A 21837-nucleotide genomic window follows, 5' to 3' on the forward strand; every position below is an offset into this window, starting at 1 on the left:
AAAACGCCCCCCTGGGCACCTTGGAGGTTTATTTGCTTAACAGAAAAAGAGCTTTTATATCAAAATGACAACACGAAATGAAGAAAGAAGACCACGGCAGGAAATAAGGTAGTTTATTGAACATGGCAGTGGTCACAGCTTAAAATGATAAAACCAGGTGACAGATTCCCTTTAAGGTCTGTTCCCCTTTCCCTTGTATGACGATACGATCCTCATTTTCATAAAAAATGAGGTGCAGGAGGATGGATCTGCAAATGGACTTATTCAATAATCTTTACTATTCATAAGTCTTTTCTCAGTGTTTTATTGCTTACTTACCTTCTCTGGATATGCAAGCAACATTATGGCGGAGCGGTCGGGATGTTTTTTCCATTTCTGCATGAAATCACTCTCAATCAGGATATCTTTAACTTCCTTCTCAATGATTTTGAAAGAAAATTCGCTCACTACGAATACAGCATCAATCTGGAAACAAAAAGTTGTTATCCTTTTTTAAGCTTTTAGTCATTTAAAGGTGTTATCTAGTTCTTTGATATTGATGTGGGTTTGACTCTCAGCACCTTAGTCTATCAGCTGTTTGAAGACGTGTGGCCCTTCACTGTTTATGCTCCTCTAAACACCACATCAAATACTTTTAGTAGTAGCTGTTCAATTCAGTGAATTCTAATAGCGCGCACAATTCCCACCAGATATGCGGACCTTTACTTGGTGTACAATGAGGTTAAGCGGCACTCGCCAGAGCAATGTCTCCATTTCTCAACAGCTAATCGGCAGGATGGCAAGAATCAAACCCCTCAGATCTAACACTAATGCCTATCCTAAGGATAGGCCATTATTTTTTAAAGAACTGGGAAACCCATTTAATTTACTATAGAAACTACAAGCTTCAAAAACAGTGCCAATGCCTTGTTTTAAAATTCTCTCAGAGAGTGGGCAACTTTACTAATCCTATAGATGGCGTAAACTTAGGCTGTCTAGACCTGCACCAAATTTATTACAGTGACAATAGCTTATTATTCTATTCTGGTGCAGGGATAAGCCTAATATCACGGTATCACTCAAAGATTTTTTTGTCTGCTACCTTGCGTATTATAAGACACATATATGCATTTTTTAAAATCATTTCAACAACCCCAAAAAATTAATTGGAACTGTGTGGAGATAGGCCTTAATCCGTGTATTTCTAATATTACGTTATCACTCACTAATAATGTTGTGCGCTACCCTGCGTATTGTAGGACACATGTGTGCTGGTTTTAATAATTTCAACAACCCCCCCAAAAAAATAAATTGAAACTGTGTGGACATAGAAATACACAGATTTAGGCCTAATATCACGTTATCACTCAGAGATAATTTTGTCCGCTACCCTGCGTATTGTAAGACACGTATATGCCGGGTTTTAAAACTTAAACAAAAAGAAAATATAGAATTAACTATGTGGAGATGCCTTGACACAGCGTTTGTACTAGTATATCAGGTGTTGTCCCTGAGATTTAAAATGCTACTGTATATCGATGGTAAAGCACGTGTTTTACAGTTTTGTGCTTATTCCATCCCCAACTTCCTAAAAAAAAGTGTTTATTAAAAAGGGGGAAAAAATTACATTTATGTCTTTGCAAGTAGCTTGCAGCAGCTGCAGTTGTGATAGAAGGCGCAGCCAGCCTTAGCTCCTCACTTCTCACTCCCTGGGTGACAGCTTTGTGTCAGGCCTCTTGCACACAAACGTTTTCTTTAAATCTGTTTACGTTCCGTTTTTTGCATTTCGCATACGGACCATATACAGAACCATTCATTTCAATGGATCCGCACAAAAAAAAAAAACGGAAGGTACTCCATATGCCTTCCGTTTTTGTATTTCTGTTTTTCCGTTCCGTTTAAAGATAGAACATGTCCTATTATTGTCCGCATAACGGACAAGGATAGTACTGTTCTATCAGGGGCCAGCTGTTCCGTTCTGCAAAAAACGGGATGCACACGGACGTCATCCATATTTTTTGAGGATCTTTTTTTGTTAACCGCAAAATACTGAAAAAGCCATACAGTCGTGTGCAAGAGGCCTTAGTGCAATTATTTTCAGTTATTTTTCTTTGTTAAATGTAGCCATATATGTCCACATATTTATTAATCACATTGTGTGGGATGTTTCTTTTTATTTATTTCAGGGTTTATTTGCCATGCCCCTTTCCCGCCAAACCAAGTCCCTTTATGGTAAGCCACATCTATTGTCAAGCTGGGAGAAATACATTTTTCTAAAGCTAGAAAGATCAACACACTCAAAAATGTTCCAAATTTTGGTGCAATTTAAGACAAGGACTAGGAGGGTCATTTATGAACAGATATATGCCACATTTGTGTCATATATCTGGCACCGACCCCATGTTGTGGCGGAATCTGCGACTTTTCTTTGCTCATGCAAGATCTATAAAAGGGGGTGTGGTGTGGGCAGGGAAGGGGATGGCCTGGCACGACCATCTCATTCATTTTCTATGCCTGGTTTAGGCGTATAACATGGTCTAAATGTAAGCCAGCAAGTACTGTAAGCTGTCTTGCATTTAGAACTGGCAGTGGATACACCAAAGTTATGTAGAGGCCGGAGAGCAGGAGCTTATTAACATCGGCGTCTAAAATGCCAGTCTTAGGCTGCGCTCACACGGGCGAGTATTCCGCGCGGGTGCAATGCGGTAGGTGAACGTATTGCACCCGCACTGAATCCCGACCCATTCATTTCAATGGGGCTGTTCAGATAAGTGGTGATTTTCACGAATTACTTGTGCGTTGCGTGAAAATCGCAGCATGCTCTATATTCTGCGTTTTTCATGCAACGCAGGCCCCATAGAAGTGAATGGGGTTGCGATTTTCACGCATGGTTGCTAGGTGACAGTCTATTCACTGTATTGTTTTCTCTTATAACATGGTTATAAGGGAAAATAATAGCATTCTGAATACAGAATGCTTAGTAGGTGATCAATTGAGGGTTAAAAATTTTTTTTTTAAATTAACTCACCTTCTCCTCTTGTTCGCGTAGGTCCCGGTCTCTTCTTTACTTCTTTAATGATGAACTACCAGCTAGGACCTGTGGTGACGTCAGATCACATGCTCCAATCACATGGTCCATCACCACTGTGATGGACCATGTGATTGGAGCATGTGATCTGACGTCACCACAGGTCCTCACAGGTCACCACAGCTCATCATTAAAGAAGTAAAGAAGAGACCGGGAACTACGTGAACAAGAGGAGAAGGTGAGTTCATTTTTTTTATTTTTTTTAACCCTCAATTGATCACCTACTAAGCATTCTGATTTCAGAATGCTATTATTTTCCATTATAACCATGTTATAAGGGAAAATAATAACATCTACACAACACCGAACCCAAACCTGAACTTCTGTGAAGAAGTTCGGGTCTGGGTACCACAGTCGGTTTTTTATCACGCGCGTGCAAAACATTGCACCCGCGCGATAAAAACTGAACATCGGAACGCAATCGCAGTCAAAACTGACTGCAATTTCATTCCTACTCGCGCGGGTTTGCTGCAATACACCGGGGCGCATCCGGACACGCTCGTGTGAACCCAGCCTTAACAAACGTGCCACTAGGTGGCCTCACATTAGTAATTGTGGGCCATTATGCTTCTTGTATCAAAACTATATCACAAAAAACTTTCCTGATTGCCCATAGTAACCAGAGTTACATTTAATTGCCATAAATGCACACTACAGACAGCCGAGTTTCTATGGTTGCACACTTTACAGTGAGACCGCTTTGACATATTGAGCTGGGTATATTATACGTTTTTTTTCTTCTTATGTATATAAAAATATCTTTCAGAGTAATCTAATTTGTCACACTTTGTTGTACCACCTTAGCTTTTCCTACTTACCTTGCTGAGAGCTTTATTAATAAAGTCTAAAGCAAGAGCATCTGAATCATCTGCTCCTGGCATCTCCAGTATTTCTTTCCCACCATACAGAAGTTTGCTGGGTAAATACACCACAATTTCCTTTACTGCAGCAACTCTGTATTTCCATTTCCCTTCTTCACTGTCTGAATTGTGTGGACTTGTTAGATCTTTCAAAATAGCCTGTAATACAGATGGTTAGATTTCACCATAAGGCATAATACACACCAGTTTATTAAGGATATGTTCACATCTCCGTTTGGTAAATCTGGTTGTCTCTTCTGGCAGAGGAGCAGATTACCGCAATTAATGTATCTGGCATAGCCAGACACCGCTAGGCTCTGCTGGATCCCCTTTCACTATAATGGGATCCATCGAGTTTTTGGAAAAATGTGGGCTTTCTGAAGGGGAAATACTGCTGCATGCAGTGGTATTTTTCCCCCAGAAATCCGGCATTTATGCCAGAAAGCTGCCCAGTCCTACTATAGTGAATGGAGATCCAGTTATGCCGGCTATGGTAAGTATGGTAGTCTTCTCCTATGCTGGAACAGAGATGTGACCTAGTCTAAGACCAGTAGGCCATGTTATGTAAAGTGGTTATTCCTCAGATAATGTTGATGCCATGCTGACTTACCAGATCTCTAGGTATAAGAAAGTGAATGTGAGATTTAACCCTTAGAGGACCCTGAGATTTTCCATTTTTGCGTTTTCATTTTTCACTCCATGCATTCCCATGTTCCTAACTTTTCTTTCCCATAGCCTTATGAGGGCTTATTTTTTGCAGGACAAGTTGTACTTTCTAAGGCCTCACACGGGCATCCCGAATTTGCTCCGGATGCGTCCCGGGTGCAATGCGGGAAACCCGCGTGAGTGCGCACGCAATTTTAGTCAGTTTTGACTGTGATTACTTTGCTTTTATCAGTTTTTTCCGCGTGAGTGCAATGCATTTTGCACGCGCGTGATAAAAAACTAAATGTGGTACCCAGACCCGAACTTCTTCACTGAAGTTTGGGTTCAATGCTGTATAGATTTTATTATTTTCCCTTATAACATGGTTATAAGGGAAAATAATAGCATTCTTAATTCAGAATGCTTTCTAAAATGTGCCTTGAGGGGTTAAAAAATTAAAATAAATTAACTCACCTCACTTGATCACCCAGCCGACATCGTCTTCTTTATTCTTCTTTCAGGACCTGCCAAAGGACCTTTGATGACGTAATCACGCTCACCACGTGGTGAGTGCTGTGACGTCAGCGCAGGTCCTGCTGAATGAAGATAGAAGGATCTTACGTCATCAAAGGTCCTTTTGCGGGTCCTGAAAGAAGAAGAAAGACGATGCCGGCTGCACGATCAAGTGGATGAGGTGAGTTAATTTTTTTTATTTTTTAACCCTTCAAGGCACATTTTAGTAAGCATTCTGTATTAAGAATGCTATTATTTTCCCTTATAACCATGTTACAAGGGAAAATAATACAGTGAATAGACTTTAATGGGGTCCGGGGTTACTCATTCCTGTGATTTCCTAGCAACCATGCATGAAATTCTCACCGCATCCGCACTTGCTTGCGGATGATTGTGATTTTCACGCAGCCCCATTAATTTCTATGGGGCCTGCGTTGCGTGAAAAACGCTGAATATAAAACATGCTGCGATTTTCACGCAACGCACAAGTGATGCAGGAAAATCACCCCTCATCTGCACAGCACCATTGAAGTGAATAGGTCCGGATTCAGTGCGGTGCAATGCGTTCACCTCACGCATTGCACCCACGCGGAATTCTCGCCCATGTGAAAGAGGCCTAATGGCGGCATTTACGGTTGCATACCATGTAGTGGGAAGTGGAAAGAAAATTCCAAATGGGGTAGAATTGGGAAAAAACTCAATTCTGATAAAGGTTTTTATATTTTTTTATTACATTGTACAATATGCGGTAAAATTGACCTGTTATCCTCATTCTCAAGGTCAGTACTGTTACAACGATACCACACTTCTATAATTTTTCTTGCGTTTTAATACTGGAAAAAAAAAAAAACTTTGAGAAAAAAAATCACCGTATTCTGACCCCCTATAACTTTTTGGTAGTTATGTGTATGGGGCTGTGTGAGGGCTAATTTTTTGCGGGGCGATCTGTACTTTTCAGTGATACCATTTTGAAGTTTGTGCGACTTTTTGATCGCTTTTTATAAAAAATTATTGGGAAGTTGAAGTGACAAAAAATGGCAAGTTTTAATTTTTTTTTCTCGTTACGCCGTTTGCTGTATGCCATTAATATTATTATATTTTAATTGTATGGGAATTTTCACACGCAGCGATTCCCATTATATATTTTTTTTATTGGTTAACCACTTCATGACCACCCATAGACTATAAACGTCCTATGGGTGGTTGTTTATCTCTGAATGGACGTTTTAGAACTTCCATTCAGAGATGGCAGCTGCACGCTAGTCCTGTAGCTGCCGAGTGGGGGGCCCGCTGTCAGTGACAGCAGGGCACCCCAGAGAGAAAGCAGGTACAGTTCTTAGGTGTCCCTGCATTCTAGATTGCTGTGTATACAGATCAGGAAGCTCCTGTCCCAGCTCGGTGGTCATGTGACCTCTGGGGACGGAAGAGTGTAGGAGCTGACAGGTCTTCCACAGACCTCGATCAGCCCTGCACTGAGGCTGTACAGCGCAGTATTATGCTATACAGCCTCTTTTTGGTATTGCCGCGTCCGTGACGGTCAGCTCTATAAATGTATTACATGGTCCACCCCATCCGATAAACACCATAAGAAATAGAAATAAAAACAGTGCCAAAAAAGCTATTTTTTGTCACCTAACAACACATAAAGTGAAATACCAAGCGATCAAAAAGGTGTGTGCCCCCAAAATAGTACCAATCAAACTGTCACCTTATCCTACAAAAAATTAGATCCTAGCTAAGACAATTGGTCAAAAAATAAAAAAAGCTATGGCTCTCAGACTGGAGACATTATTTTTTTCAGTTTCAAAAATGCTATTATTGCGTAAAACTTAAATAAATAAGAAAAAGTATACATATTAGGTATTTCCACGTCTGTAACGATCTGCTCTATAAAAAATTTCAGATGACCTAACCCCTTAGGTGAACGCTATAAGTAAAAATAAATAAATAAAAACTGTGCTTATACAACTAATTTATTTGTCACCTTGCCCCATAAAGTGTAATAATGAATGATCAAATAATCATATGTACCCAAAAATGGTACCAATAAAAACGTCAACTCTTCCTGCAAAAAACAGGCCCCTGCACAAGACAATCGGCAGAAAAATAAAAAAAAATATGGTGTTTAGAAAATGGAGACACAAAAACAAAATTTTTTTTCAAAAATGCTTTATTATGTAAAACTGAAACAAAGAAAGTAGACATATTTAATATCATTGCGTCTGTAACAACCTTCTCTATAAAAATAGCACATGATCTACCGTGTTAGATGAATGTTGTAAAAAATAAACAGTGCCAAAATAGCAATTTTTTGGTTACCTTGCCTCACAAAAAACATAACATAGGGCAATTAAAAATCATATGTACCCCAAAATAGTACCAAGAAAACTGACACCTTATCCCCTGGTTTCCGAAATGGGGTCACTTTTTACTGTAAAGGTGCATCAGGGGGTCTTCAAATGGGACATGGCATCTAAAAACCAGTTCAGCAAAATCTGTCTTCCAAAAACCATATGGCGCTCCTTTTCTTCTGCGCCCTGACGTGTGCCCTTACATCAGTTTACGACCACATGTGGGGTGTTTCTGTAAACCTCAGAATCAGGGTAATAAATGTTGAGTTTTGTTTGGCTGTTAACCCATGATGTGTTAAAGAAAAATATGGATTAAAATGGAAAATCTGCCAAAGTGAAATTTAGAAATTTGATCTCCATTTTCCTTTAATTCTTGTGGAACACCTAAAGGGCTAACAAAGTTTGTAAAATCAGTTTTAAGTAAATTGAGGGGTGTAGTTTCAACAATGGGGTCATTTATGGGGGGTTTCCGCTATGTAAGCCCCACGAAGTGACTTCAGACCTGAACTGGCCCTTAAAAAGTGGGTTTTGGAAATTTTTGTAAAAATTTTAACTATTGCTAAAATTCTAAGCCTTCTAACGTCCTAAAAAATAAATAAAAAGACATTTACAAAATGATGCCAACATAAAGTAGACAAATGGGGAATGTTAAGTAATAAATATTTTATGAGGTATCACTTTCTGTTTTAATAGCAGAGAAATAGAAATTTTGAAAATTGCTAATTTTTCTAAAGTTTTGGTAAATTTGGGATTTTTTCATCTCTAATTTATGACTACCATGAAGTACAATGTGTCACAAGAAAACAATCTCAGAATAAATAAAAGTGTTCCAAAGCTATTACCACATAAAGTGACACATGTCAGATTTGCAAAATTAGGCCTGGTCAGGAAGGGGGTAAATGGTCCGGTCTGGAAGTGGTTAAGTATTTTTATTTTAAGGAAAGGGGGGTGATCTCTCTGAACTTTAATATTTTTTTATTTTTGTAAAAACTTTTTTTTTTAAGTCACTTTGGGTGACTATAACTGGCAATCATTAGATTGCCCATTGTGTTCATTGATGGCTATATAGCCATCATTGAAAACTTAATTTTTAATATAACAATACAGTGCTGCCACCTAGTGGCCTGTGTTTGTATATTCATCTAATAGACTCTGAAGCCTGCTTTTGAGGCTTCAGTCTATTAGCGCAATGTAACAGGTTCCCCGATCTCAGCTGTGGAATGCTGTTACCAGAGTGGAAGTGCGTGGTTTCTGCTTCCGGACTGATCAGATGCCGTGGTCACATTTGACCATGGCATCTGGAGGGGAAAATGTATGTGATCAGCCTTATGGCTGGTCACATACACGTGCCACGGTTCTCTGCTATTTAAAATAGCAGAAACCCGGCAGCTATGGCGCCCGCTGCACGTGCAAACAGGTGCCATGTTTAGGGACCGGACATGTACGGCGGAGGTCCTTAAGGGGTTAAAGTAAACCTGTCATCTGTTTTCCTTCTTCACATACAAAAGAAAAAAGCATCCCATGATCCCATGATGTCCCAAGTTTTTTTATTCATAATGTCTTCAGCAAACCTGTCACCATAAGCTTTTTGTGTACTTGCATACAACATGTTATAGGGATGAGTTGAGCAGAATGATTTACAGTTTTATAGGATTCAGTATAAATTAAATTTTATTTTATTTAAAGGGGTTGTCCGGGTTTAGAGTTGAACCCGGACAAACCTCTATTTTCACCCAGACAGCCCCCTGACTTGAGCATTGGAGCAGTTCCTGCTCCGATGCTCTCCTTTGCGCTGCGGTAAATCGCGCAGGGCAAAGGCTCTTTTGTTTACAATAACACACTGCCGGGAGTAGGCTTCCGCCCGGCACTGTGTTCAGTGACGTCACCGGCTCTGATGGGCGGGCTTAAGCACTGTTTTACTGGCTAGAGCAGCGCTAAAGCCCGCCCATCAGTGCCGGTGATGTCACCGGGTTCCCTGAGCAGACGGTAGAAGAGGCTTCAGCACTCCTGCAAGGGACCTGGTACGTCACCGGCAAATAATTTCCTATAAGAAAACGGGGCCTCAGAAACATGTGGATAAGGTAGGACATGGATGTTTGTTATGTGTATGTCTGTCTTGTACTAATGGAACAAAGTCCTCAATCCCGGACAACCCCTTTAAATCCCTATTCTTTCTATGTTTAGTAGTTATTTGGGTGGTCCTAATCAGTGATTGCATACAGAAATACAATGTCAATTACTGATAGAACAACACACATAACTACTAAGCATAGAAACAGCAGGGATTTAAGTAAATAAAATACAATTTAGGTCTCATGCACACAAACATATTTTTGGTCTGCATCCGAATCCATTCCATGCGGACCCATTCACTTAAAAAAAATGCGGACAGCAGACCGCGATCTGTCCACATCCACATGTCTATTCCATTCTCAAAAATATAGAACGTGTGTAGTACCCCAGAGTGGGCACTACTATTCCTACAACCTGCTACTGTCTTTAATGGCTAACAAATAATGTCAGCTGTGTATTTATTTCCAGGTACTTTCATATTGTGCCTTAATAGCATTGCTATGTAACTGTTATGTTCATGTACTGTACCTGGTTTACCAGCAGGTGGCGGTGTATCTGGCAGAGAGACATCTTTGGATAGAATAAAACTGACCATTCCATTCTCCCTCTTTTGGGCAAAAGTGGGCTAGTCCTGTTTCCTACCAAGGGAGTGGTTGCAGGAATATATAGCTGAGTCTAGAGTTGGAAGGAGACGAGTCAAGTCATGGCGCAGTGAGGGGAATCCCCCCCCTCTTGCAGCAGGACTCTTCCAAGGGAAGCAGCTCATAGAGCACCATGACTCCTTACAGTTTCGAGACAGAGTATCACAAGGGGGTCAACAGCCAAAGGCACTCCACTCAAAGGTACCAGAACTGTCTAAAAGTCCAGCTACTAGACCGAGAACCAGAGTCTAGCACAGCAGAGAAAGAGAAAGCAAGGTATCCAAGCTTGCCTGCCAGTTTACCCCAAAGCCTGCTAGAGCCAATAGAAAGACCAAGTATTGTCTGGATGCAAGTTTATTCAAGTACAGCTGCTGAACTTTTACCAAGTCTGGACTCTTACTCCACCACTATCATCTTTCCCCTTTGTTGCTCTGAAGCCTAACCCTAGGGAGAAATGGTATCCAGGTAGGAGCACTGTGACACACACACAAAATTAATAAGGCTGCATCACCTGTCACGACTGTGACTGATCCAGACAGGTCTGGGAGGAGAAGGTCGCAGCGACTTGCTACTCGCGATAGCTTGTGAGTTTGCTCCGTGGTTCAGGGTATGTCATCTGGGTTTTGCCTTGTGAACCTTTTTGTCCTTACTGGGAGTTTGTAGGCCTCCTTCTCAGGTGAGTCCTGTCTGCCACTCCCAGCTACTATATTAGTTTCACTTTCACTTGCAGTCATTGCCAGATATAGTCCTTACTTCCAGTTCTATTCTGACCTTTGAAGGAGATCGTTTGATGGTGTTGCTGTGGAGCTCTTGTCCGGCGTGGACTGTTGTGATTGGGATCGCCTTCTCTGCTCGTGACTGGATAAGTCTATCTCTGATATAGTTTGTTTGTTGCTGTCTTCCCCTGCTGTTCTCCTAGACATGAGTGATGGTGACTAGTGCTCTCATCGGCCTTTCCCCACTCTAGGCCTTTTTAGGGTGACTGAGGGTTTAGGCATCCTGCTCGCCGCACGGGTTCACACCCCGTCTAGGGTATCAGGGCAGACAGGTGCCAGCTTAGGGTTAGTCAGGGGTGGCCATACTATTCCCATCCGTAGATAAGGGTCCCCCTTCCCCTCCGTCTGGTGCGACACGACTGCTGCTGGGGTAGCGGTCGTGACATCACCCCTCAGCATTCCTAAAAACCTGGGACATGATCGGCCCTGTGGGCGGCATGTTGCACATGTCCTATTCTTGTCCGCATTACGGATAAGGATAGAACTGTTCTATTTTGGGTCAGACACTCAATTTGGCAAAATAAAGAAATGCCTATGGCCGGTAGCCGTGTTTTGCAGATGTGCCATTTGCGAACCGCGAAAATTGATACAGTCATGTGCATGAGCCTTTATACTGAATTGATATTCTACTGAACAACCCCTTTTGGAGTTAAACAAGTAAACTTAAACTGACCAAATTATATAAGAAGATCAGCCTGTTAACTAATTTTTCAGGATTTTACAAGTTTGCTAAAAAAAACTACTATTAGTGTTGGTCTTGAATTATGTCAGGGGTAAGAACAGTGAAGTCCTAAGTAGATTTGAGCGGACACCTGGATGTTCGGGTTCGGCAGGTTCGGCCGAACTTGAAAAAAAGGTTCGGCCGAACTTGAAAAAAAGGTTCGGCCGAACTTAAAAAAAAAGGTTCGGCCGAACTTGAAAAAAAGGTTCGGCCGAACTTAAAAAAAAAGGTTCGGCCGAACTTGAAAAAAAGGTTCGGCCGAACTTGAAAAAAAGGTTCGGCCGAACTTGAAAAAAAGGTTCGGCCGAACTTGAAAAAAAGGTTCGGCCGAACTTGAAAAAAAGGTTCGGCCGAACTTGAAAAAAAGGTTCGGCCGAACTTGAAAAAAAGGTTCGGCCGAACTTGAAAAAAAAGTTCGGGTTCGGGACCCGAACTTGACCCGAACCTGACACCGAACCCCGAACCCCATTGAAGTCAATGGGGACCTGAACTTTTGGGCAATAAAATGGCTCTAAAATAGTCCTGGAAAGGGCTAGAGGGCTGCAAAAGGCATCAAAATGTGCTTAAGAGCATGGCAACTGTTCTGCAAACAAATGTGGATAGGGAAATGACTTAAAATAACATAAAATACAGAAAAATGTAAAATAATCTGGATCTAGGAGTAGGAGGTTGAGGAGGCGGTGTATGTGGCGGTGGCGGTTGACGTGGCAGTGTAGGTGCAAGCGGCGGTGAAGGAGGAATAGGTAGCCAACACTGATTTGTGTTATTTTTTATTTTTAAATTGGGGTATCCCCCAAAATATTGGGACATATAACAAAATAAAACTAAGAATAAGTGCACTTGAGTACAAGAATGGATGGTTGAGGCAGATATAAATGTCTATTCTGCACAAGGTACGGACAAGTCCTGTGGGATCCATGCCTGGTTCATTTTAATAAACGTAAGCTTTTCCACATTGGCTGCGGCCTGTGATAATGCTCTCTGCCGTGCTAAACACACGTTAACACTATATACTGGCTCCAGGGCAGGTCAGCACCTCCAAGGCTGACAAAGCTTTTCCACATTTGGGCCATGCTAACCCTGCCTTCTCAGGTGCTGGTGGTGCCCCAGCTGCATTGGCGACCTCTTCCTCCTCCTCTGCCTTCGCCTTGTGCTTCCACTGTGCCCCCGCTGTCAGGTGGGAATGCTATCATCAGCGTGCGCTTGTAGTCGCGCATCTTCCGATAAGTAACAGATGTTTTCACTAAACTTAGTTCCCTGTCAGCAATGCAGAGCAGGGGTTCATTTACGGCAAAATGAGGTTCATGTCACCCAGCAATAGAACAGAGGATTTTGAGAGATTTAGGCCCCTGTCAGCAATGCAGAGCAGGGGTTCATTCACGGCAAAAGGGGGTTCATGTCACCCAGCAATACAACAGAGGATTTTGAGAGATTTAGGCCCCTGTCACCTAGGCACAGCAGGGGTTCATTTACGTCAAAAGGGGGTTCATGTCACCCAGTAATACTACAGAGGATTTGAGAGATTTAGGTCCCTGTCAGCAATGCAGAGCAGGGGTTCATTCAGGGCAAAAGGGGGTACATGTCACCCAGCAATACAACAGAGGATTTAGAGAGATTTAGGCCCCTGTCAGCAATGCAAAGCAGGGATTCATTCACGGCAAAAGGAGGTTCATGTCACCCAGCAATACTACAGAGTATTTTGAGAGATTTAGGCCCCTGTCACCCAGGCACAGCAGGGGTTTGTATACGCCAAAAATGGTAAAATGTCACCCGACAATTGAAAATAAGATTTTTTTCAATTTAGGGCTCTAAAATGGCTCTAAAATAGTCCTTGAAAAGGCTAGAGGGATGTAAAAGGCAGCAAAATGTGCTTAAGAGCATGGCAACTACTCTGCAAACAAATGTGGATAGGGAAATAACTGGGCCATTTGCCCCCTTCCTGACCAGGCCAAATTTAGCAAAACTGACATATCTCACTTTATGAGGTAATAACTTTGGAACGCCTTTATTTATCCAAGTCATTCAGAGATTGTTTTCTCGTGACACATTGTACTTCATGATAATCATAAATTTGAGTCAAAATATTTCACCTTTATTTATGAAAAAATCCCAAATTTACCCAAAAATTTGAAAAATTTGCAATTTTCTAAATTTCAATTTCTCTGCTTTTAAAACAGAAAGTGATACCTCATAAAATATTTATTATTTAACATTCTCCATATGTCTACTTTATGTTGGCATCATTTTGGAAATGTCATTTTATTTTTTTAGGACGTTAGAAGGCTTAGAAGTTTAGAAGCAATTCTTCAAATTTATAAGAAAATTGCCAAAACCCACTTTATAAGGACCAGTTCAGGTCTGAAGTCACTTTGTGGGGCCTACATAGTGGATACCCCCATAAATGACCCCATTGTAGAAACTACACCCCTCAAGGTATTCAAAACCGATTTTACAAACTTTGTTAACCCTTTAGGTGTTCCACAAGAATTAAAGGAAAATGGAGATCAAATTTTTAAATTTCACTTTTTTGGCAGATTTTCCATTTTAATCAATTTTTTTCTTTAACACATCGATGGTTAATAGCCAAACAAAACTCAATATTTATTACCCAGATTCTGCGGTTTACAGAAACACCCCACATGTGGTCATAAACTGCTGTATGGGCACACGGCAGGGCGCAGAAGAAAAGGAACTCCACATGGTTTTTAGATGCCATGTCCCATTTGAAGCCCCCTGATGCACCCTTACAGTAGAAACTCCCAGAAAGTGACCCCATTTTGGAAACTAGGGGATAAGGTGCCAGTTTTATTAGTACTATTTTTGGGTACATATGATTTTTTGATCATTCATTATAACACTTTATGGGGCAAGGTGACCAAAAAATTGGTTGTTTTAGCACAGTTTCTATTTATTTATTTTACAGCGTTCACCTGAGGGGTTCAGTCAAGTGACATTTTTATAGAGCAGATCGTTACGGACGTGGCGATACCTAATATGTATACTTTTTCTCATTTATTAAAGTTTTACACAATAATAGCATTTTTGAAACAAAAAAAATTGTTTTAATGTGTCCATGTTCTGAGAGCTATAGTTTTTTTATTTTTTGAGAGATTTTCTTATGTAGGAGCTCATTTTTTGCGGGATGAGGTGACTGTTTTATTGGTACTATTTTGTGGGACATACGCGTTTTTGATCACTTGGTGTTGCACCTTTTGTGATGCAAGGTGACAAAAATTGCTTGTTTTGACAGTTTTTTTTTTTTTTTTTTTTACGGCGTTCACCCGAGGGGTTAGGTCATGTGATATTTTTATAGAGCTGGTTTTTACGGACGCGGCAATACCTAATATGTATACTTTTTTTATTTGTTTCACTTTAACACAATAATAGCATTTTTTAAACCAAAAAAATGATGTTTTAGTGTCTCCATGTTCTAAGAGCTATAGTTTTTTTATTTTTTGAGAGATTTTCTTATGTAGGGGCTCATTTTTTGCGGGATGAGGTGACGGTTTTATTGGTACTATTTTGTGGGACATACGCGTTTTTGATCACTTGGTGTTGCACTTTTTGTGATGCAAGGTGACAAAAATTGCTTGTTTTGACACCGTTTTTTTTTTTTTTTTTTTTTACGGTGTTCATCCGAGGGGTTAGGTCATGTGATATTTTTATAGAGCTGTTTTTTACGGACGCGGCAATACCTAATATGTATACTTTTTTTGTTTTTTCTATTTTAAATTTTTTTTTTTCATTCCTTACTTGGGGACTTTTTTTTTTTTTTACATGTGAAACTTTTTTTATTTTCAACCTTTTATTTTTATTATTTTACACTTTTCGTCCCCATAAGGTCATACAAGACCTCTGGGGGACATTTACTTCACTTTTTTTTTTTCACAGTTGATTTCTCCTGTAACTGGGGCTGACATAGTAGCCCCAGTTACAGGACAAATGCACCCCTATAGAGGCTGTACAGCAGCAATCCTGCGCTGTACAGCCTCACAGCAGGGGCTGTGTGAGGTCTCTCAGAGACCTCACACAGCTCCTGCACACTCCGGTCACGGCGGTCACATGACCGCCGGGCCGGAACAGGAAGCGCACAGCGCTTCCTTCTCTGCAGACACAGCGCTCGGTGAGCGCTGTGTCTGCAGCGATCTAGAAGGCAGGGACACCTGGGCACTGTCCCTGCCTTGTCTTAGGGTTGCCCTGCTGTCACTGACAGCAGGCAACCCGATCAGCAGCTGCACGATTAGCGTGCAGCTGCACTTTTTGAACGGACGTTCTGGAACGTCCGTTCAGAAATAGACGTCCACCCATAGGACGTTTATATCCTATGGGCGGACGTGAAGCGGTTAAAATGAAATAAAATAACTAAAAATTACAAATTATTAACCTGCAACTCAGAGAATAGTGGATATGGAGTCGGAGGTTGAGGAGGCGGTGAATGGGGTGTTGTAGGTGGAGGCACCAATGGAGGAGGAACAGGTAGCCAACAATGTTTTTTAAAAAATTTTATTGAGTAGGTAGCCCCCAAAATATTGGGCCAAATAAAAAAAATGAAAACAAAGAATCATTGCACTTGACTTGAGTACAAGAATGTAAGTTTGATGGTGGTATAAATGTCTATTCTGCACAAGGTACAGACAAGTCTTGTGGGATCCAAGCCTGGTTCATTTTAATGAACGTGAGCTTGTCCACGTTGGCTGTGGACAGGCAGCTGAGTCTGTCTGTAATGACGCCTCCTGCCGTGCTAAAGTACACGTTCAGAGTGTACACTGGCTGCAGGCAGGCCAGCACCTCCAAGGCATACAGGGCAAGCCCTGGCCATGTGACAATTTGGAGACCCAGAAGTTGAATGGGGCAGAACCATCAGTCAGTACGTGTAGTCGTGTGCACAGGTACTATTCCACCATGTTGTTCAAATGCTGCCTCCTGCTAACACCCTCCATATCAGCAGTTGGGGGCCGGTTGTTGCGTCGATGTTGACAAAGCTTTTCCACATGTCGGACATGCTAACCCTGCCTTCTGAGCTGCTGGTGGCTGACACAGCTGCATTGGCGACCTCTTCCTCCTCCCCTGCCTTCGCCTTGTGCTTCCACTTGTCCCCCGGCGTTCAGTCGGGAATGCTCTCAGGAGCGCGTCTACCAGCGTGCGCCTGTAGTCGCGCATCTTCCGATCACGCTCCAGTGAGGGAATTAAGGACGGCACATTGTCTTTGTACGGGGATCCAGCAGGGTGGCCACCCCAGTAGTCAGCACACGTTAAAATGTGGGCAACTCTGCAGTCGTTGCGGCAGGCACTGCAGCATGTAGTCGCTCATGTGTGCCAGGCTGCCCAGAGGTAAGGACAAGCTGTCCTCTGTGGGAGGCGTATCGTCTGCGTCCTCCGTATCCCCCCAGCCACGCACCAGTGATGGGCCCGAGCTGCGTTGGATGCCACCCCGCTGTGAACATGCTTCATCCCTATCCTCCTCCACCTCATCCTCCAGTAGTGGGCCCTGGCTGGCCAAATTTTTTACCTGGCCTCTGCTGTTGCAAAAATCTCTTTCTGAGCCACTTCTAAAAGACTAGCCTGAAAGTGTTAGAGATGAACCCTCTTCCTCCTCCTCGTCCTGGGCCACATCCTCTTCCATCATCGCCCTAACTGTTTTCTCCTTAAGGAGACATAGAAATGGTATTGCAACGCTGATAACGGCGTCATCGCCACTGCCCATGTTGGTGGACTACTCGAAACAGCGCAACAGGGCACACAGGTCTCACATGGAGGCCCAGTCATTGGTGGTGAAGTGGTGCTGTTCCGCAGTGCGACTCACCCGTGCGTGCTGCAGCTGAAACTCCACTATCGCCTACTGCTGCTCGCAAAGTCTGGCCAGCATGTGCAAGGTGGAGTTCCACCTGGTGGGCAGGTCGCATATGAGGCGGTGGGCGGGAAGGCCGAAGTTACGCTGCAGCGCTGACAGGCGAGCAGCAGCAGGGTGAGAACGCCGAAAGCGCTCACAGACGGCCTGCACTTTATGCAGCAGCTCAGACATGTCGGGGTAGTTGTGAATGAATTTCTGCACCACCAAATTCAGCACATGCGCCAGGCAAGGGATGTGCGTCAAACCGGCTAGTCCCAGAGCTGCAACGAGATTTCGCCCATTATCGCACACCACCAGGCCGGGCTTGAGGCTCACTGGCAGCAACCACTCGTCGGTCTGTTGTTCTCTACCCCACCACAACTCCTGCGCGGTGTGGGGCCTATCCCCCAAACACATCAGTTTCAGAATGGCCTGCTGACGTTTACCCCTGGCTGTGCTGAAGTGGTGGTGAAGGTTTGTCGCTGACCGGATGAGGAGGTGTAGAAGAGGAGGAGGAAGCAGAGTAGGAAGAGGAGGCAACAGGAGGCAAGGAATGATGCCCTGCGATCCTTGGCGGCGGAAGGACGTGTGCCAAACAGCTCTCCACCTGGGACCCAACCGCCACTACATTTACCCAGTGTGCAGTTAGGGAGATATAGCGTCCCTGGCCGTGCTTACTTGTCCACGTATCTGTGTTAGGTGGACCTTGCCACAGATGGCGTTGCGTAGTGCACACTTGATTTTATCCGATACTTGGTTGTGCAGGGAGGGCACGGCTCTCCTTGAGAAGTAGTGGCGGCTGGGAACTATGTACTGTGGGACAGCAAGCGATATGAGCTGTTTGAAGCTGACCGTCTCCACCAGCCTGAATGACAGCATTTCAAAGGCCAGCAGTTTAGAACTGTTGCATTCAGGGCCAGGGATCGAGGGTGGCTAGGTGGGGAATTTACGTTTTCCTCTCAAAGGTTTGTGAGATGGAGAGCTGAACGCTTCCGTGTGACATGGTGGAGATGCTTGGTGACGGAGGTGGTGTTGTTGGTGGCACATCCTCAGTTTGCTGGGCGGCAGGTGCCAACGTTCCTCAGAGGCGGAGGAAGAGGCCGAGGCAGCAGCAGAAGAGGTAGCAGGAGGGGCCTGAGCCCTTTCTTGGTTTTGAAGGTGCTTACTCCACTGCAGCCCGTGTCTCGCATGTAGATGCCTGGTCATGCAGGTTGTGCTAAGGTTCAGAACGTTAATGCCTCGCTTCAGGCTCTGATGGCACAGCGTGCAAACCACTCGGGCCTTGTCGTCAGCACATTGTGTGAAGAAGTGCCATGCCAGGGAACTCCTTGAAGCTGCTCTTGGTGTGCTTGGTCCCTGGTGACGGTGGCCAGTAGCAGGCGAACTGCTCTGCTTTTGCACCATGCTCCCGCTTTTGGTACGGTATCACCACTGCCTCTTCCTTCCGAACTCTGAAAGTCAGTGGCACGACCTTCATTCCATGTAGGGTCTAGGACCTCATCGTCCCCTGCATCGTCTTCCACCCAGTCTTCCTCCCTGACCTCCTTTTCGGTCTGCACACTGCAGAAAGACGCAGCAGTTGGCACCTGTGTTTCGTCATCATCAGAGACGTGCTGAGGTGGTATTGCCATGTCCTCATCAGAAACATAAGTGGGTTGTGCGTCAGTGCATTCTATGTCTTCCACCCCTGGGAAGGGCTAGGTGGATGCCGTTGGGAACCCTGCCAGCAGAGTCTTCAAACAGCATAAGAGACTGCTGCATGACTTGAGGCTCAGACAGGTTCCCCGATATGCACAGGGGTGATGTGACAGACTGATGGGCATGGGTTTCAGGCACCACCTGTGCGCTTTCTGCAGAAGACTGGGTGGGAGATAATGTGAACGTGCTGTATCCACTGTCGGCCACCCAATTGACTAGCACCTGTACTTGCTCAGGCCTTACCATCCTTAGAACGGCATTAGGCCCGACCAAATATCGCTGTAGATTCTGGCGGCTACTGGGACCTGAGGTAGTAGGTTCAGTAGGACGTGTAGCTGTGGCAGAACGCCCACGTCCTCTCCCAGCACCAGAGGCTCCACCAACACGACCATGACCGCGTCCCTTATTAGATGTTTGCCTCATAGTTAGCGTTCACCAAGCAAAGTAAAAAGTGGTTAAGTCTGTTAAAAAAAATTAACCGCCAATAAAAACCCTGATGTAGGGTATTGCACTAAAAAAAAAATTTAAACTCTATATGACAGCAGTATTTGTGGCCTAAATGTGACACTCACTTATGCACGTGTAATCACAGATGTGCAATATATTAGATGCTTTTTTCACCCTAACCAACAGCCGTATTTATGGCCTAAATGTGACAGTCACTTATGCTTGTCTAATCCCAGATGTGCAGTATATTAGAGGGTTTTTTCACCCTAACCAAAAAGCTGTATTTCTGTCCTAAATGTGACAGTCACTTATGCACGTGTAATCCCAGATGTGCAGTATATTAGATGTTTTTTTCGCCCTAACCAAAAAGCTGTATTTCTGTCCTAAATATGACAGTCATATATGCACGTGTAATCCCAGATGTGCAGTATATGAGAGGCTTTTTTCACCCCACTATGCCAAAACCGTATTTATGGCCTAAATGTGACAGTCACTTATGCACGTGTAATCCCAGATGTGCAGTATATTAGAGAGTTTTTTCACCCTAACCAAACAGCCGTATTTATGGCCTAAATGTGACAGTCACTTATGCTTGTCTAATCCCAGATGTGCAGTATATTAGAGGGTTTTTTAACCTCAGTATGCCAAAGCTGTATTTCTGGACTTGCAGATAGCCTATGCTGGTGCACTATCGTTGCATAAAATTGCTGCCGATAAGGTATTGATATTGATGAAATGAAAAAAAAAAGTTCATTTTCAGCAGTAGCTGGCTCAGGGCAGGCTTAAAAAAATTGTGCACTGCACCCACAAAACACTTTTTCTGTAGATCGCTGAGTACATAAACCAGTTCTTGATAAGATCGCTCCCTGATCTCTCCCTCACAGCAGCTGCAGCCTCTCCCTACACTAATCCGAGCAGAGTGACGGGTGGCGCTAAGTGACTCCAGCTTAAATAGAGGCTGGGTCACATGCTGCAGTTGGCCAATCACAGCCATGCCAATAGTAGGCATGGCTGTGATGGCCTTTTGGGGCAATAGTATGACGCTTGTTGATTGGCTGCTTTGCAGCATTTCAAAAAGCGCCATAAAAATCGCCGAACAGCGAACCCGAACCCAAACTTTTACGTAAATGTTCGGGTGCCGAAAAACCTAAAGTTCGGGACGAACCCGAACTTTACAGTTCGGGTTCGCTCAACTCTAGTCCTAAGTAACAAAGGAGGATCATCAAATTGTAGTCCTGAATTAATAATTTATCTAATCTAAGGCGGAATCCAATAGAATTACACAGACTTTGAGAATGAATACGACTAAGCAATCATAGCTATAGTGCCAAAACAGTTTTTTTTTAAACATATGGGCTCATTTATCAAACTGGTTTAAAGTACAACTGGCTTAGTTGGCTAAAACCACCAATCAGATTCCACCTTGAATTTTGGACTGCTCCTTTGGAACATGAAAGGTAGAATCTGATGGGCAACTAAGCCAGTTCTACTTTACACCAGTTTGATAAATCTTCCCCCATAGTTTGTATAGGCATTTTGTTACATTATCATGACTTCATGTTTAGTATTAAAATTGCCCCTATAGAACAGATTCCTGTTTATACCAGCATAACCAAATAACTCTAAATAAGCTTGCTATTAATCTAGGCACGGGCTGCGGAGAGCCACACGTGCTGCGCTGATACAGTGCTGCAGATCAGTCTCCTCCTCCCTCGTGCCTGACTCTTCATGACCCGCAGGGATGTGTGCGATTATATACTCTGTGATTGAGGTTCAGCTGCTTTTTAGGCTCTCCTGGCCTGGAGCTTTCATACGGGAGATAGAGATGGATCTGCGGGGGAGCTGTGAGTAGGAGCTGAGGCTGAGGTGTGGGAGTAGACAGCAGTGTGTTGTCAGTAGTTCGAAAATTGGTCTAGACTATAGATACATCTGTAAAAGCTTTGGAATTTGAAAGTATATTTTTATTAAATATATGAAGATTATATTTTGAACTTTTTTGTGTATTCATTATAATTTATGTTTTTTTTTAAATACATTTTATTTTGGATTTATTTGTGTATTTAATTATAGGGTGGAGAACTGTGTATGTAATTTGCTTCTGGAAAGGATTTTAAAGCCTCGGAAGAAGCATTTCTGAAACTCAAGTTGGGCGGTTCCGGAGTATGAGCAGGACTTTTATTGATATCTACTAATTTTATTTTTAGTATTGAGTGAA

The 21837-nt window shown here is 43.1% G+C and overlaps 1 protein-coding gene across 3 annotated transcripts in view; it reads right to left on the reverse strand.

Annotated features, from left to right (window-relative positions):
* The window catches only part of LOC120990315, a 459898-nt gene that overhangs the window by 204054 nt on the left and 234007 nt on the right, over positions 1-21837 (reverse strand). For all 3 annotated transcript variants that reach the window (XM_040419046.1, XM_040419047.1, XM_040419045.1), the window contains exons 10-11: positions 3886-4086; positions 319-465 (exon numbers count right to left, since the gene is read on the reverse strand). In XM_040419046.1, coding sequence (XP_040274980.1) covers positions 319-465; positions 3886-4086 — 348 coding nt within the window. The remainder of the gene's footprint in view (positions 1-318; positions 466-3885; positions 4087-21837) is intronic.

Source organism: Bufo bufo, chromosome 2 (genome assembly GCF_905171765.1).
Source record: "Bufo bufo chromosome 2, aBufBuf1.1, whole genome shotgun sequence".
In the NCBI taxonomy this organism is placed as follows: Eukaryota; Metazoa; Chordata; class Amphibia; order Anura; family Bufonidae; genus Bufo; species Bufo bufo.